The sequence below is a fragment of the Pseudorca crassidens genome, chromosome X, assembly GCF_039906515.1.
Source record: "Pseudorca crassidens isolate mPseCra1 chromosome X, mPseCra1.hap1, whole genome shotgun sequence".
Lineage (NCBI taxonomy): Eukaryota > Metazoa > Chordata > Mammalia > Artiodactyla > Delphinidae > Pseudorca > Pseudorca crassidens.
Genome location: NC_090317.1, coordinates 2,887,669 through 2,905,461, shown reverse-complemented (window position 1 = coordinate 2,905,461; position 17,793 = coordinate 2,887,669). Strand labels below are relative to the sequence as shown.

Sequence of the window (17,793 nt, the reverse complement as noted above, 5' to 3'; positions counted from 1 at the left end):
TTTTACTCCTCCCGCCTCCACCCGAGCACCTGGCCCCACCGCGTAGCTCCCCTGGGGTCTGGCCTGACCCACCCACCCAGGGCTCGGCCACGCCCCCTTCCAGCCCCGCCCCCTCTCTGGGCCAATCGAGACCGGCGGGCCGGGCGGGGCCGGAGCCAGGGTGGGGCCTCGCTCTCCCACTACCCACGGCGGCGCCCGCGGCTCCGGAAACGCGCCGTGGGGCTGCTGGGCTCAGCCGGGTGCTGGCGGCTCCGTGGCGCTTCCTGCCACGCCGGGCCTGGGCCGCGCCAGCGCCGCTCCGCCGAGGACCGCGCGTTGGCAGCCGCTGGGCCGAGGTGAGCGTGCGGGCCACAAGAGGATGTGTGCGGAGCCCGGGAGGGTGTGCGGGGCCGGGATGAGCGCGCGCGCCGCCAGAGGATGTGCTGGGAGTCGCGGATGAATGTGCGGGTCCCGGGTGATCGTTTGGGCCTCGGGAGGATGTGCAGGGGACGGCCCAGGAGAGTGTGCAGGACTGGGGTGAGTGTTCCAGAAAGTGTGCGGTGGGGGGGCAGGGGGCGGCCAAGCTTTGTTGGGGGGCGTCTCTGTTCCCGCGGGAAGCTGCTCGGCCCTGGGGCCAGGTGGAGCGGGAGATGGGTCCGGGATGGCGGGTACGAAGAGGCCGAAGGCCTTCCCGCGGCGGACAGGGGGCGACGGTTAGGGGCGGGAATCGCTGGACGTGCTGAGGCCTACGCTGCTTTTGGGGTGACGCTAAGGGATGGGAACCGGTCGCTATGGGAAGAGGGGGCCCCCACCCCAAGTGCAGAGGAGGCCAAGTGGGAGGGGGCGTTGGGAGGTGTTAAAGGGCTTTTCCCCAGTCTGGGGGAGGGGCTGAACAGCTGTCGGAGACGCGGGGTAGGTGTACTGGGGACTTCCTGCTGGCGGAGTCTCTCCTTTCCTTTTGGGTGGGGGTCGAGCGTCAGCTTGTCGGGGAGGATGGGGGGGCAGCCTAGAGCCCAAATGCTGTGAAGGAGGGGGAGGGGCAGCCCTTGCTGGGTGAAAACGAGCTCAAGGCCCTTGATCTGAACAGTGCTTTTTCTGTCGCCCTTCTGGGGCCACCATCACCCGCTCCAGTGCCCCCCCCTTAAACTCCTTTGCTGCCTCCTCTAGTCTATATTTGGGTGATTAATTACATGTCTTTTTCCATCCTCCCCCCGACACAGTCGCCTGCTGCCCGAAGCCCATGGTCCCTTTCAAACACCAACCCCGCCAGAATCCTGGCCCTCTTCCCGGAGGTCCCACCCTGTTCTAACTGACACCCTCCAGCCAACGTTGGCCCAGCTGGGGGCCACCAGCCCCCTTCAGTCTCCTTGGTCAGTGAAATATTTCCTCTTCAACCTCAGACCCGACATTTTTCTTTTACCAAAGGATTTCAGATGGGATTGCTAGAACAGCACCCGCTCTGGGTACTAATGCTGCCTCGCCCCATCCCCCATCCTCCCTCCTGCCCTGGGCCTTTAAGTAGAAGCAGCTTGCACAGTGCCTGACACAGTCCAATCCATTCCCCCCAAATGCCTTAGGATCTACATTTAGAATCCTATCGAACAGTGATTTTCAGCCTTCTTTGGGTGAGGAGACCCCTTAGAAAATCACTAGAAACTGTGAATTCTCTTCGCAGAAATCTGACAGTCAGCACAGAGAGTGGGATCCCGTTCAGGAGGCTCATGGGCCAGAGTCCTGTCTGATGAGCCCTGGAGGTGAGGAAACCTCCAGATCCTAGACGGGCCCAGTGCTAACCAGGCACAGAGCAGCATCCCAGTTTCCTGAGTGCTGGTTGAAAATGCAGATTTCTCATCCCCACCTACACCAGCTGCTCTGTCCCGAGTTCTTAGGAAACCCCAGGCCAGGGTTCTAACCCACCCATCCAACCCTGGCCCTAACCTGCCTGGGCTCCCCAACTGCCCAGGGCCCCTTGGGATTTGCACAGCATTCCCCCACCCCCATTTAGAATCGTTCATATCCTGGGCAGTGTGACTTAAACGAAGCTATACTTAAAATTTATTTTGATTTTCAGTAAGAGAGCATGCGTCTTCTTGGGGAAATGGGAACATAAACCTTCCCTCAATTAAGTACAACAAACACTACAAAATCCCCTTCTGGTCTACCTTCTGGCTTTTTATAGAAGGCGAAGAAAATGGAAACCTAAACAGAGAGAGACAGGTGCCCAGGCAGAGAGACAGGAAAACGGGGAAGACGGAGACAGATGCCTCCCACCCACGCACACAGAAAAAGGCACACACAGACGCAAACATCCCGAGAGAAACAGACTTTCCTGGTGAAACACCCTCTCTTTTGGCCCTTTAGGATTCACTTCTAGTAGCGTGCATTTTCACAGTACAGGGTGGGCCCAAAGGGGGCCTTTGCAGCCACATCCTGGCGGGACGGGTGGAGAGCTGCCGAAGGCTAAGCCCAGCTCCAGCCCAGGGGCTCGGCTTAGGATCCCAGGCTTGCCTGACTCAGGTGGATTGGGGTCTCAGCAGTGTGTTCAGTCTCACAGCCTGTCCTTTGGTTGAGCACTCATGACCCAAAAGACATGTTCCCGGAAGGAGTACCCAAGTCTGCTTCTGTCCCCCCAAATTATTTCAGTCCAACAGGTGGGATCTTACCTGCCTGACTAATCGCTCAGAACTGTTCTGAGACATGATGCCATCCCTGCATCTCTCTTTGGGGCAAGTCTGGATGTTTATAGACCATGTCTGCTGGCCTTAAAGCTGGCCATGCTGTTAGAAGACGCCATGGGGACGCAAGATGGTGAGAAGTATTGTTTTCGATTCTGGAAGCACTTATATTTTTATATATGCCAGTGTCGTTGAACCATCTCTGCCCAGAGATAGTTCTCTCGATCTAAACAACACAACTCAAGGGAGAACAGATATCCAGTAAGGAGAATTTTGAATCTAGGTAATTAATAGGCTGATTTAGGGTTAGGGCTAGGGGTGGGAGAGGGCGCTGAAGGCACCCATCTGAATTAGGTGATCGAGAGTGCAGTCTCTCGTGTGACCTGTAAAGATTCCCTCCAGGGCATTTTTGCTCCGGCCCAGAACTGAAATGCACACCAGGAGACACCTGTTGTCTTCTGGGGCCTGAGGACATTCTGTTTCAGGTCCTTATCTAGATGCTCCAGGGAGTCCAGGTGTTTCTGGCACCCGTTTGAAGTTTCTGGAAGCTGCCAGATTGGTCTAGTTTGGGTGGCCTTGCTCCCTCTCCCCTGCCCCCACTGCCCAGGGAAGGATGGCACCTGCTGAGAAGGTTGCTTGGCCACTTGTGCCATGGAATTAGTCTAACACTGATCTTTTAGGCTCAGAAGTGAGCTTTCCTAGTAGCGAGACATCCTAAGGAGGGGTCCCGAGCTCAAAGGTGACCAGAATACACCTAATTATTCACTATTTTTTTGTGACAACTGTTGGCTTTTGTCTCCACTGGGTTCAGCTGTTAACTTCTGTTCTTTCAAGTCAAAGTGAAATGATTGGTTTGGTTCTCAATGTTTCTGATTCAATATGGAAAATTGGATTTAAATAAGTTGGTTAAAATTTACATTGCCATCTAAAGCACATTTCAGGAACATTTGTTCACTCACGTGAACTCTCATGTTTTAGGAAGCATGATTTTTCAGAAATGTGTCTGTGAAGCAGCTGCAGTGTCTGTGGCACTTGGCTAGGTCCAGAGTGGAATCCGCAGTCAGCTTTGATAGGGCCTTCACTCTCTGGGAGCATATAGTCGTTAGACTCTATACTTCAGATCCCACTTACAGAAGGAAGATAATATTTATATTAAGAGGCAGAGATTTGTTTTCCCGTAGTCTTTCTACCGGTTGGGTGAAGAAGTGCGCTTACAAGGTTTGGGGCATGCTTTTCCATGGTGAGTGCAAGTGCCTCACATTCAAGGTCAGGATCACCCTCTGTATCCATCGGGTGCACTACAGTGGTTTTCACATTGTGCCTGGAATTGCTTTGACCTTGATCTCCCAAGGTCCACTTTTGGAAGGCAGTAGACACCTGTATGTGTCACTTTTGTCACAGTGCAGTTTCTTTTCCAGATTAGTTCCACCGTTTTAAAGTGGAGCAGTTGGGCAGTCCGGCTTCTGAATTATCAGATTGTTTTCAGGATTGATGATGATTTTGCTTTTAACTGCAGTGGGATTAATGTGTATTATCTTTTTTAATGATCTTCCCTTGCGTCTCATAAAGCTTTTACCCGATATGCCTTGTTCATTGTGCAGAGTTTAGCTTCCTTTTGTGAAAGCAGGGCTCACTTTTTCCCTCCCGTTTTTATGAGCACCTTCGAAATGTTCTCTGTGTGTCTGTGGGTTCTGTCACTGTGGGTAGTGATCTGAAGTGCACTTGGGTTAAGTCCCCTGGGCAAGCCTGGTACAGGAAGGGCCAGTCCTGTTGCTACACAGGAATTAAAGGATAATTAACAATTCACTTGGGGGTTGCGGCTCCAGGACTTCGACAGTTAATCATGCCAATTAAGTGAAAACACTTTGGTGGGATCCGCTCAATTAAATGGGAACACTTTGGGAGGACCTGCTCAATTAAACATGGGTGGCTTGGAAAAACTGTGAGTGAGAGAGAGAGTGACATGTGTATCTATTGCGCAGGGGGGGGTCTGTGATGGCATGTTCATGGGAGGATTTAAAGCCAGTCCCCTAAACCCATACGCACCATTAGGCTTCAAGGACACTCAATGGCTGCCTGGCCTTTGGATAAGGCCTGGTGTTAGATATTACCTGCTGGCATATTACTTCTCTCTTTTCTGGTGTGGTTTGAAATGTCTCAAATCTTGGGAGCTAGACCTTAGGCAAGTTAGTTCACCTCTCAGATCCGTGTCTTCCTTCTCTGTCAAATGGAGGCGGGAATGACTATAGGTGGCGATAGTTACATTACGTGAAGGGAGAAGCGCAGTGCCAAACGCACAGTAGGCGCTCCGTTAATGGAAGTTTGATGCATTTAACACACCCCTCCCCCCACAGTTTCTCACATGCCCGCTGAGTGTTAGGAGCTGCTGCAGATGCTGGGGATTCGGGGGTGACCAAGAAAGAGAAGGGCCCTGTCCTGTCACAGGTGACATTTCCCCCAGGGAGAATCAGGTAAAAACAAGCAATTTCGGAGGATACGTTTTAGGTAGTGAAAAGTGTTATAAGTAAACCGTGATGGGGCTGGAGAGTGAAGTCATTTGGAGGAGGTGACACTTGAATGAGGCCCGAGTTCTTCGCAGGAGCCACCTGAGGCAGGTTCAGAGGCCCTCAGGGGTACTGCCTTGGCATGTTTCTGACTGGATGAAGGCCGAGGGTCTGGAAGGAATGACTGAGACATGGGGTGCAGACGTGGGTCTGGTGGGCTCAGCCAGGGACTTGGAGGGGGTTAAGGCCTTAGGTCTCTGGCCTGAGGGTGGTGAGATGAGGCTTGTAACAGACCATCTTCCTCAGGAGGTGAAGGTGAGATGTTCTCCTCTCCATTCTACTCGGCAACAAAACCTCAATGTCAATTGGAAGCGAAGTTTTTAGAATGAATTGTATAAGTAATCTATGACCATTTCATTTTGTATTGGAAGCCAAAGTCAAACCAGACATCAAATGTATAACAGGAAGAATCCAACTGCTCCGAGGGTGCTCCGCCTGGGTGACAGTGGGGTACAGAGGGCTTGGCTGCTGGGCACCTGGGGCTTCCCTCACACACTGGGGAGCACCTGTGCTGCCAGCTACTTAAAGATGGAAGTAGAGTTTCCGTGGACACTGGGGCCAAAGAAGGCCTTCTGCTCACACCTGTCATGGTTCTGATAGCTTGGGGGGATGATCCCAGGAAGTGACAACCTCATGGACCTGCCTCTAAGCTGTCTAGGACTGCCCACATACTCCGGCCAGCCCTGGTCCTCTGTGCCTGCCTTGCCTGTGTGGGCACCTCGGGATGTTGCCCAGCTTCAGGGGCAGTTCCCTGTTGTCTCCTTGGCATTAGCCCTGTCCTCTCACATGCTGAGCGTCTTTCTTATCCAGAGTCAACTGAAATCTTTTAAAATTGTTGTTCCTTTCTGATTACCAAAGAAATGCAGTTTGGTTACTAAAAATTCATTACAGAAACAGAAAGCAGAAGACCTTTCTAGACCTGGACTCTACCCCAGGGTGGTGCACACTGCAGTCTCGATGTGCTCATTCACTGTGAGTCACTCTCAGTTTATTCCTTTTTTCTCCTAAAACATAAATATATACCGTTCTCTTCCCTTCTCCTACCCTCTTTGGATTTTTTCAATAAACAGTTACTGTCTGTCTATAATCTTCTTTGAAGGAGGATTCAAATTTTTGTAATCTGCTGTGTGTCATTCTGCATTGGCCACCTGTTGATTTTTTTTTCATTTTCATTTACTTTTTAAATGTTTTCTGTTTTTTTTCTTGTCTCTTACCACCAATTGATTTTATACTTAAGCTCTCCAGTATTCTTCCTGCTCTGAGTTGTAGGATTCTTCAGAAAGGTCTCCCTCATGTTTTTATGACGTTGGGGTTATTGAGACTCTTCCTGTTGGTTATAGTACATTGTTTTCCATCCTTTTACTTTTAACCTATCTCTGTCTTTACATTTAAACTCTTTATATTTAAAGTTTCTTGTTGACAGCATATAGTTGAGTCTCATTTTTTTTAAAAAAAAATACAATCTGATGATCTCTGCCTATTAACTGGTGTGTTTAGTCCATTTATATTTAATTTAACTATCCATATGGTTGTGTTTAAATTTGCCTCTTGGTATTTATTTCCATTTGCCCCATATGTTCTTTTTCCTTTGTGTTTTTTACCTTTCTTCTTTTGGATTAGTTTTTAGAACTGTATTTTATCTCCACTACTGGCATGCATCAGAGTCTTGGAGGGCTTTGTAAAGCACACAGATGTACATTTTATTTCTACGTATGTTATAAACCCTGCACTACCTTATTATTTTTGCTTTAAATGTTCAGTTATCTCTTAAAGATTTAAAAATGAGAGGAGGTAAAAGTGTTTATATTTCTGCACATATTTACATTCTTGATGTTCTTCATTCCTTTGTGATCCAAGTTTCCATCTGGTATCATTTCCCTTCACCTGAAGAACTTTCTTTAATATATCTTGTAGTACAGGTCTGCTGGTAACAGATTCTTTCAGCTTTTCTCTGTCTAAAAAAGTTTTTATTTTGCCTTTATTTTTGAAGGATACTTTCCCTGAATATAGAAGTCTCGGTTGACATGTTTTTTTTTTTTCCTTTAGCACTTTAAAAATGTCATTCAGTTGTTTTCTGGCTTGCACATTTTCTCATAAGAAGTTAGCAGCTATTCTTATCTTTGCTCCTCTGTATACAACATCTTTTTTTCCCTCTGGCTGCTTTAAGATTTTCTCTTTATCACTAGTTTTCAGCAATATGATTATGATGTGTCTTAGTGTACATGTGTGGGGTTGTTGGGTTTTTTTTTTCGTTTTGTTTGTTTGTTTAGACTTGCTAGGGGGTAATTGGGCTTCTTGGATCTAGATTTCATCAAATTTAGAAAACAATACATTTTAACCATTATTTCTTCAATAATACTTTTATCCCCCTCCTCCTTTCCCTCATCTTCTCAGATTCCAGTTACATATGCGTTAGACCACTTTCTGTTATCCTCAAGTCACTGAGACTCTGTTTTTTAAATATGTTTTTCTTTCTGATCTAAATTTGGGATAATTTCTATTGCTGTGTCTTCAAATTTTCTAATTTTTTAGGGAGGAGAGGGCTGTGTCTAATCTGCTGTTAATCACATCCAATGAAATTCTCATTTTAAATATTACAGTTTTTACCTCAGTAAGTCCCATTTGATTCTTGTTTATATCATCCATTTCTTTTATTATGTTCCTGTTTTTCTTTAAATACTTATACATTGTTAAACTAGCTGTTATCCTTGCCTGTGAGTTCCGTCAGTGATCATTTCTGAGTGTTTCTATTGACATTATTTTCCTTTCCATGAGTCACATTTTCCTGCTTCTTGACATTTACTTAATTTTTTATTGGATGTTGAACATTGTAGAGATTATGTTGTTGAGTGTCTGTATTTTGTTGTTTCACTGTGAAAATTGTTGGACTTTGTTTTGGGAGGTAGTTATTTGTGGAATAGTTTCATCCCTTCAAGGCCTACTTTCAAGTTTTTCTAGAGCAGATCCAGGGTGGCTGTGGCTCCAGGGAATAGATCAGTCCTACTACTAAGGTATGGCCCCTCTGATTCTCTACTGACTACCCCACGTGATCACTGAGGACTCCCTGCTCTGGTTGGTTAGACCCCAAACATCTCCCTACCTTTGTGTGTCCTAGGAATTGTTGAACTTACAGCTTCCTGGTCATTCTTTTCCTAGTCTTTGGGAGTTTCACTCTATGCATGCATGGCTTAGTAGTTAAGAAAGACTAAAGGGGAGCCTTGGACAGATTTTTTGGAGCTCTTTTTTTCTGTATGGCTCCCTCCTTTCTGGAACTCTCTTCTGCCTCAGCTTCCCTGAACGCTGGTCTGTGTTGATGATAAAGCCACCAAGCTCTGCTTGGGTTCCCCTTCCCTATACTCTCAATCTGGAAATTGCCTCCAGGAAGAGATCTGGGCCACTGATAAAGCTCCCCTCATTTGTTTCTCTTCTCTCCAGGATCATGATCCTGTGCTGCCTGCTGTCCAATATCTAAACACTGTTGTTTCACATCTATTTTGTCCAGTTTTCTACTTATTTATGGCACGACATTAAATCTGTTCCTTGTTACTCCATCATGGCCAGAAATGGAAGTCTCTGTCCAACCCTTTTAATATAACATCTAATTTTATGTAAAAGTATTTCTGGAGTATCTGGGTTCTGTACTCCTTGAGCTAGTGTAAAAATGCTTCCTTTTCATATAACTGTGAGCCGAATTGACCTGACATCAGAATAGAAACTGTGTTCCTGTTTCTGTGAACTCACTGAAGTGGGAGGCCTGCGGTGCATGCACACCTGTGGTGGGATCCAAAAGACAACGGCAACTTACACATGTGGTTCAGATCCTTTTTTTAGCAACTTAGTCTTTGAAGATCTTTTGTTTTTTTTGGAGGTGTCTTTTTCCAGGTATTTTGTTCAACTTTTCATTTTGTAAATATATCACAGAAACATTCTTGTCTGCAAGCTGTCACCTGGTGAACTGTTTCGGTGGGGTGGAGTGTGGCCTTTAGACGGCCTTACTGCTAGTCAGGAAGCCCTGACTCCTGCTCTGTTATGTCTCTTCCCTCCAGTAGCCCAGTCTGGTTTTTTGTTGCCCCTACCAAGTTGAGAAGGATCTCTCACTTCCTAGTTATTTCTTCTGATGTTCTTTTGGGGATGCTTCCTTCCTGTGCAGTGTGAGCATTGAACTCTACAAGGCCTACTGCTGGGAGGCCTGTGGCCGACCTGTCTCTGAGAGCCAGTCTCCCTGCCACTGGCTCTTGGTCTGAGTTTGTCTTCTCCTGCCTGTGCCTGGGCTAACATTCATTTGTCTTGTGTGGGTTCCCTCTGGCCTGCCTGTATCAGTTCTCTGCCAGCCCACTTTCCCCACTGTTTGGGATGCATTTTGTTAGGTATATCCGTGCTCTGGCTTGTCATTCAGCCTCTGTGCAAGAGAAGACTCAAGAAAATTTAAAACAGGGGAAAAGGAAATCACCAGTCTCATCCCACGGGACCCAGAGGCAGGGCTGCTGTCACTCACGGCTCTTTTCACTTTCCTTAGCTCTGCCTGCCCCACAGGGTCTTGCCCTTCCACAAGATGGATTCCTGGGAAAGCAAGTCCTGGCAGGCCCCCTTGGGGTGCTGGAGGCCCAGGTGAGCTGTGCTTCCTTCAGTCTGGCTTGGGAATCTGTCACTGCTCCCTGATTCTGGCCTTGGACTCTGCCTCTTGCCCCAGCATGACACACAGCAGGGCCTGAACCCCCCTGCTGCCTTCCCTCCCTCTCTCTGCTTCTCTCCCCGGAGTCTGCCAAGGAATGGTTGCCTGCCGGGCTTGTAATTCCCATCGTACTGATGGGGGAGCTGCGTTTCAATCCAGGAAAGTGATTGAACTGAAGTCCCTTGGGAGGACAGTGGGAGCCAGGGCCACGGCCCAGGTCTCTTGGTACATGGTCAGGTTCTCTTTCTAGCACTTCTTGAGGCTTGTAGTTACATTTCCATGTTAGCAATGCACGCTCACTTCAGACTCTCACCTCTCATCCCTGGGGTTAGTGGCACTGCCCTTGCCTCATTCTAGAGTGGATGGAAGGACAGATTATCCCTGGGAATTCTTTCAGGATCCGGTGACATTTGGTGACGTGGCACAGTACCTCCTCAAAGGGAGTGGCTGAGGCTAGATCCTGAGCAGAGGACACCGGCATATTGAAGGAATGTGACCTCTGTGGGTAAGGATGCCCCCAGCCCTTCCACAAGCTTTGCCACCAGCTTCACGGTCCTACGAAGCTGGGAGTAGGATAAGGGGCACCTGGCATAGCGTTCCACAAGCTCACCTTCCAGGGGCTTATGCTCCTTGGGAATGGGCTGTGAGGAAGTACAGAGGGTCTGCTACACCCGACATCTCAAAGTAGCAGGTGTCCCTCCCCACTCCTAATGGCATGGAAAGAAGCCCCCTCAGTCTTTCATTGGGAAAGAAATTAGAACAAACTAGCCACTAGCATTAAATACTTATTTTACATCTTTATTGGAGTATAATTGCTTTACAATGGTGTGTTAGTTTCTGCTTTACAACAAAGTGAATCAGCTATACATATACATATGTTCCCATATCTCTTCCCTCTTGCATCTCCCTCCCTCCCACCCTTCCTATGCCACCTAATTAAATACTTTTTTAACCCACAAGTTATATAAATTTCATGGCAACTTTACCGTAGTTTACCGTTGAGAGAGGTTGACGTAGCAAGCTCCTTTGCACCATCAGGGGCTGCACGTGGGGAGGTGGGGAGGCTTCTTCGGAGGAGAGACTGCCAGGGGTCAGCTTTGACAGTTATGGAAGAACCCCAAGTTCAATGTGCAGACCTTGAGGAGGGCGGATGGGGGAAAGGGAGGATCAGCTCCTCAGGAAGACAAACTGGCACCCAGATGGGCCCAGAGCTTGCTTCATCCACAGCCCCTGGAAGGAGCCGACTGTTGGGAAAGGCATTTTAAATGGAGGAATGACTTGCCTAAGGGAACAGCCAACCCAGCCTTTGGGGATTGAAAGGCTCTCCCCTTCAAAGGCCCTGAGCCATTCCTCCTCGATCCTGATGTCATCTCTGGCTGCTGCCATAGCTTGTTTCCTTTTCCGCAAGCAGGAGTTCCTGTTCTGAATCCTGACTTGGTCTCTCACCTGGTGCAAGTCAGACCCATCCCCTCGCGTGGACCGAGCTGAGCATTCAGGTGAGTAAAAAAGAAACCTGAAGAAATGTCAGGGCATCATTGGGGAGGCCCAGGTGAGCCCTTGGGGTGGGAGTGGCGTGCCTGCCCCTCAATCACCTTGACAGGGAGCATCCAGCAATCGGGCCCTTATGCCCCTTCCATCTCCCGCGCTTGTTTCCAGCTGGGCGGGGAGCCGCCATCCCGCCCCAGTGGCCCCAGGCCCGGTGCTCGGCGGCTGTCTCAGGAGGAAAGTGATTGTTGACAGAGGAGAGTAACCTCCTTCCTTCCGCCTCGGCAGAGTGCAGTGTCTTGTGGTTTTCATTTCAGAAAGCATCTGGGTGACCCAGCCGCCGAGGATGGGTGAAGTCGCCCAGTCACAGGAGATGGCGTCCACGAGCTCCCCGACGGCCAGCGAGCACAGCCCTGAGGTCAAACAGAACGGGGACTCTGAGGGGAGGGGAGGGAGCCCCCAGAATCTGCCTGTAGAACATCATTTTGCATGTAAAGAGTGTGGGGATGCCTTTCGGCTTAAGGTCCTCCTCGTGCAGCACCAGCGAATTCACAGTGAGGAAAAGGGCTGGGAGTGCGGCGATTGCGGGCAGGCTTTTCGCGGGGTGTCTGAGTTCAACGAGCACCGGAAGAGCCACGTGGCGGCAGAGCCCCGGCCGGGCCCCAGCCGGGCCCTTGACGAGGCCGTGGAGAAGAGGGAGCAAATGGAGAGGGAGGCGAAGCCCTTCGAGTGTGAAGAATGTGGGAAAAGGTTCAAGAAGAACGCGGGCCTCAGTCAGCATCTGCGCGTCCACAGCCGCGAGAAGCCCTTTGACTGCGAGGAATGCGGCCGCTCCTTCAAAGTCAACACCCACCTCTTTCGCCATCAGAAGCTGCACACTTCGGAGAAACCCTTTGCCTGCAAGACGTGTGGCAGGGATTTCCTGGATCGCCAGGAGTTTCTCAAGCACCAGCGGATGCACACCGGCCACCTGCCCTTCGACTGCGACGACTGCGGCAAGTCCTTCCGAGGGGTCAACGGCCTGGCCGAGCACCAGCGCATCCACAGCGGGGCCAAGCCCTACGGCTGCCCCCACTGCGGCAAGCTCTTCCGGAGGAGCTCAGAGCTCACCAAGCATCGGCGGATCCACACGGGCGAGAAGCCGTACGAGTGCAGCCAGTGCGGGAAGGCCTTCCGGCAGAGCTCCAGCCTCCTGGAGCACCAGCGCATCCACACCGGGGAGCGGCCCTACGCGTGTGGCGACTGCGGCAAGGCCTTCCGGGGGCCCTCCGACCTCATCAAACACCGGCGCATCCACAGCGGACTGAAACCCTACGAGTGCGACAAGTGCGGGAAGGCCTTCCGCCGGAGCTCCGGCCTGAGTCGCCATCGGAGGACCCACAGCGGGGCAAGACGCTGCGAGTGCAGCGAGTGTGGCCGCGTGTTCAAGAGGCGGTCCGCGCTGCAGAAGCATCAACCGACCCACCGCGAGTAGGGAAGGCCCGCGGCCCCGTGGCCGGCAGCGGATCCCCTCGGGGCCCGGGGCCCTAGAGGGGGAGGGCAGGGTCAAAGGAGATGAACAGTTTTGTAGCGCTTATATATTTTCTCTTCAGAAAGGTTGAAACCAATTTATACTGCCACCAGCAATTTATAAGTGTTTGTGTTTCCCATCTTGCCTATCGAGAGTAGCTTCTACCATTTTGATTGAGTTTTGGCTGGTTCAGCTGGAATCGAGTACCTTCAAGGTATTTAAATGCACAGGCCTTGAATTGGAGAACGAGAGAAGAGAAACCCGGACGTGGGGGTGGAGCTCAGGATGCTTGGTCCTCTCCTGCAAGCTCCCCCTTCAAGGAAACTGAGACCCAGAGCTATTCAATGATGGTGTCCACAGAATGTGATCCCGACTTTCCCCAACAGAAGATCGATCGCCCCAAACTTTTTTGGCCTACTTGAATTTATAAATTTTTAGGGTTGTAAATAGAATAATCAAATGTCTTATAATATTTAATTTATTAATTTAGTTCTGCATACATATTGTAAATCACATATTATATAGAATAATATATTAATTTAGAAAAGATTCCTTTTCTCCCTAGCCCCACTCCATGAGATCTTTTTATCCTAATTCCTCGTATGCATTTCTAACGTCACCGTCTTCACCAACCTCAGAGGCCCTTTGGAGTCATCATTTTCAAAGCACGCATCCAATGACTTCCATCCATCCGAACTATGTGCCACGCAGCACTGTGACAATCCCTGCACAAGGGTCTCACTAGAAGGCGCCTCCCGAGCCATAAGTACAGGTTCATGTAACATTAGAATGATGGCTGTCGTTTTCTAATTTATCCTGTGGCCGCACAGTGCAAGCACTTAAGGTCTTCCTGTTTTAAAGGCCTTTAAAAGGCCTTTTAAAGCATCGAAGACTTGCCATTGTGAGGCCATACTCTTAAGAAGCACTGAATCTGAGTTAAATTTCTTCTGTGTCCTTGTTTCTTAAACCAATTCAATCTGGTGACTCCCAGGCATATCCAATACTAGCGTTGAATGGGGTTTGTTTCAGGCTAATGGGTCTTGTCCTCAAGCAGCACTGTTTTGTTCAAAATCAGGTAGTTGAGAGAGCATCCCCGTAATAACAGGGACGTCGCAAGGACTCAAGTGTAAGGTGACGCCTTCCCTTCGGGAACGATAGCCTCGCATATGGGGCCTAGGTGGTACTTCTCCAATCCTCCGTTTCCACCTCTGTAAAATGGGGATGATCACAGGACTACCTCCTAAGGTTATCGCAACGACTGCGACGCCGTGCCTGGCGTGGAGGTTCACACTCAGTGAAGTCATCTGCCGTCATCACCATGGTTATTGCTGTTCTGTGACTCATTAGTACCCAAACTGAGGATGGACCCAGGCCTCCTGACCCCTAGTCTCATCTTCTTTCTCTCACGTGATGACTTAAAATACTGTTTCCGTTTTCGTGCATGCAGAGTACGTTCATCTCCTTTGACCAGTTACCAAGTTACCTTTGGATATATTGACTTTATACAGCAGTTCTTTCTGTATCGATTGTGATGATCTCTTTTCCAGTTTTATTGCTTTGCTCTTTGTAGCAGTTTTATTACATTTTTGTTGTGCAAGCTTTTGATTTTTACGTATCCAAACATTCACTGTTGTCAGTTAAGTCTTAACTTCCATTGCTTCAGTAGTTAGAGATGATGACATTTTCTTCTAGAATTTGAATTACAAACGAAAAGTTGAAAACCCTGCCCCACCAAAAGGTGGATGCTCCAGGTGGGCAGGCTGGATGGAAATGGGCCGGAGACACAGGCTCACTCCTCATCCAAGATGCAGACTCTGCATGTCTGTGGGCGGTACTTGACTATCCAACCTGGCCACTCAGGCACTCGAGAGGAATTTCCATCTCGGATTGGCCAGAACACTCTGACTGTTCCTCGGTATAGCCCTAACCTTCAGCAGCAGGGCTGGGCCTCACCTAGATCAACGGGGCGGTCCGAACTTGGTCTTGCCAGCTCCCGGGAGCCTTGGCCATGCTGAGCGTGGACTCAGTGCCTGAGCAGCAGATCCACCCGAGAGACATCTAAAACACAAGAAGACTTACCCGACTGACACCGTCGCGTGGATGGCATCCTCCTAGCGAGTGATTCTGGAACTAGAAAGAGGTCGGTTTAGTGGCTTCTGCTTCTCGCAACTAGGGGGAAATTCACCCATGTGTTCTGACGTCACCTCCTGCAGCCACACCTAAGAGGGGCGACAGAGCAAAGGCTCGGAGACGAACCGTGCCCCACTGATGGCCACACCAGGCCTGGGCTGTGACTTGTAACAGCCTTGCCCAGGAGGGGCAGTACAACAAGGGTTTGGAGGGCAACGATGCCCTTCTGACGACGGCCCACGTGGCATAAAAGTAGAAGTTGGTCATCGTGGGGCTGGCCTGTCACTTTCAGCAGCAAGGGCTGGCCAGGAACCTGGCTCCTCCAGTGGCCCGCAGAGCCCACAGATAGAAGCTGGCCTCACCGGGGCTGTAGTGTGACTTCCCAGCAGCTGTGCCTGGGGTAGAGGCTGGGAAGCAGGGTCCCACAGTGACCCTTGTGACCTTAGCCAGAAGGTACTCTGGAATGGCCCCCAGGCCACGCCAGTGGCTCTCTGTGACGTCTCCATCCTGACCCCCGGGCTGGAGAGAAGCTGACAGCACTTGTTGCGTAGTGATTCTTTCTGCTCTGGGGGCCTCAGTTCTTGCAGTAGTTGTGAATCTGTGTGTGAAATCACTACTTCCTTCTCTCATGAGTTTTCTCTTTTCAAGCTGTTATGACGTATTCGCTACAACTGTTATTTGGTAAGGAATGTTGGCGTCCACGGTGGGGCAAGTCTGGCACCTTAACCTGGAAGTACCTTGCCATGTCTTGCCCGGGTTTTATGAAGGATCCAGGTGCAGTATTAACTCAGAACTTAGCGTCGCCGTCACCGCTGTACTTGTCCCCAGCTAGGGCATGGCATCTTGGCATCCCGTCATGCCCTCCTTTCCTTTGTTCCACTCTTGGTTCTATGATTTTCTCTTGAACAGGCCGTCTGCCAGAGTGAACACGTCTTTTCCGTCACTCTGTTTGCAGGTGAAGTCCGTGCTCTCTCTGTGGCTTTAATGTGTGTCCTGTAGTTGCACCGAGTTCAAGTGTTTGCCTCTGGTCCCTGGGGGGTGGATTTCCTTGGACTCTCTAGGTCTGCTGCTACGTCAGATGCAAAACGTGATCAGACTTGCTGTCGTGTGTGCTTGTCTGTGCATTTGTGTATCTACCTCATTTCATTTTTCTTTCTAATCACACGTATTCCTTTTGCAAGGCAAATGGAGAGCAGGTGGGTTATACAGAATGCTGGCTCTCCTTCGAAATAGGCCCTTTTCTTATATTCTGAAAGAAACCCTCCATTGCTTTTATTAAAGTTTTGAATACTTGCTGAAATTTTCAAAAGAAAGTAACTGTTTACCACTTGTGCTGCTTAATAAGATTAACCGTGTGGATTAGTTGTGTCATACCCATTAGTTGTGTCATTCCAGACTGAGCCCCACCGGTTACGGTGGGCGTCAGTCTCTCTCGCGTGGGGCTGCATTCCACGTGCCTGGGGCTCCAGCCCCATTGTGCGCCATGTGGCCCCCACCCCGTCTAGGCCACATTAATTCAACCAGAACTGAGCACCTGACTCAAAGGCAGCAACCGGTCCACAGCGCTGGAGACATGGACCAGACCTTTCAGGTTCTCCAACTGTGAAGTACAAACAAGGAAACAGAGAGAAGTTTCTAGTTGGTGCTGGAAGAAAGAGGGAGCCACCTGGGATTTAGAGGAGTTGCCCCCATGGGCAGCACCAGCTTGAAGATCTGTGGGCTCCGGCTGGGCACCCCCAGAGCAGCCTCAACCCCAGCACCGCAAGGGAGGCCTGACTGGGTTACCTTCTGGGATCTCTGGCAACTGCCCTCACCGGTCCACTTGTGTCCCTGCCATAGACTCCCTTGACCTAGGCCAGCTTGAGTGGGTCTCTGCTTTTTGCAGTCTGTCAAGAGCAATTGCATTGTCCCATGTGGTTGCTTCCTGAGAAGAATAACACGGCTCGCTTTCCTCATGTCCTACCTGGCCCTCGTTCCTGGCCCAAGGCCCACCTGACTGTCGTAAACACCTGTTTTAAATGTGGTACTGTATTCTGTTTGCCAGGGTGGGTGCAAATCTATGCCTCCTAGTCTCTGAGTTTGACCAATGCTTTTCTGTCTGGGCACTGTTCCTGTACTGACCCCATGTTTGCCCCAGGAAATGAGTTTAAGTCACCGCCCACCCTGTTCTTTATTTTGGAAGTGTCTCGCTACTCGTAGCAAACCCGTCAGATTGGGGAATTGATAACTTCTGTATGACTAGTATCCTTACGTTGTGTAGTTCTCATTGCATCAGTTGGGTGTTTATTTTCAAGAGTAGAAATGGTCTCTTTAAACAAAAATGGCCTTCAGCACTACTTGCAGATGTGAGGACAGCTGTGTCCTGCCCCAGCTTGTATTTCGGTTGTTGGCACTATTTCTCATTCCTCCCCAGTCCCCTTAACTTGTCCGTGTTATGGCACTTACTATAACCAGCTTTGCACTAGAGCTTCTCCCTCCCACCCTCCCCGGCCCATTAGATTGTGAGCTCTTAGAAGACAGGGTGACCCTTCATGTCTGATTCCCCTTCCAGATCCAGCACAGTGCCTTGCATCGAGTAGATTTCAATAAATGTATGTTCAATGGCATTGGTCTTCCTTGACTTATTTCGTCAAAGCTTGCTTTATCAGTTCTCCCCTTCCTCTTTTCTCCACGCTCTGGAGTTCCGCCCCTGCCTTGCCCCCCCCGCCAGCCCCTGCAACTGCCTGCTGGATGCCTAGAGGGGAAAGCAGGTGCCCTGAGAGAGAAGGCTGGTTTTCC

At 49.8% G+C, this 17,793-nt stretch overlaps 1 protein-coding gene across 6 annotated transcripts; it reads left to right on the top strand.

The window, feature by feature from the left end:
• The first annotated feature begins 196 nt into the window (after nucleotides 1-196).
• On the top strand, nucleotides 197-17,508 carry ZNF275 (zinc finger protein 275). Of its 6 annotated transcripts, XM_067724306.1 has the most exons (6): nucleotides 210-335; nucleotides 6,110-6,190; nucleotides 9,735-9,826; nucleotides 10,288-10,395; nucleotides 11,302-11,386; nucleotides 11,693-17,508. In XM_067724306.1, the coding sequence occupies exon 6, from the start codon at nucleotides 11,722-11,724 to the stop codon at nucleotides 12,847-12,849; it is 1,128 nt and encodes a 375-aa protein (XP_067580407.1). In that variant the 5' UTR covers nucleotides 210-335; nucleotides 6,110-6,190; nucleotides 9,735-9,826; nucleotides 10,288-10,395; nucleotides 11,302-11,386; nucleotides 11,693-11,721; the 3' UTR covers nucleotides 12,850-17,508. The 6 variants fall into 6 exon arrangements, with proteins under 6 accessions (XP_067580409.1, XP_067580408.1, XP_067580407.1 ...); XM_067724304.1 differs by lacking the exon at nucleotides 6,110-6,190; XM_067724307.1 differs by lacking the exons at nucleotides 6,110-6,190; nucleotides 9,735-9,826 and having other exon boundaries at nucleotides 198-335.
• The last annotated feature ends 285 nt before the right edge of the window (nucleotides 17,509-17,793 follow it).

Bases quoted from the DNA above. Each gene is read 5' to 3' on its own strand.
- ZNF275 (XM_067724308.1), top strand. From the start codon at position 11,722: ATGGGTGAAGTCGCCCAGTCACAGGAGATGGCGTCCACGAGCTCCCCG.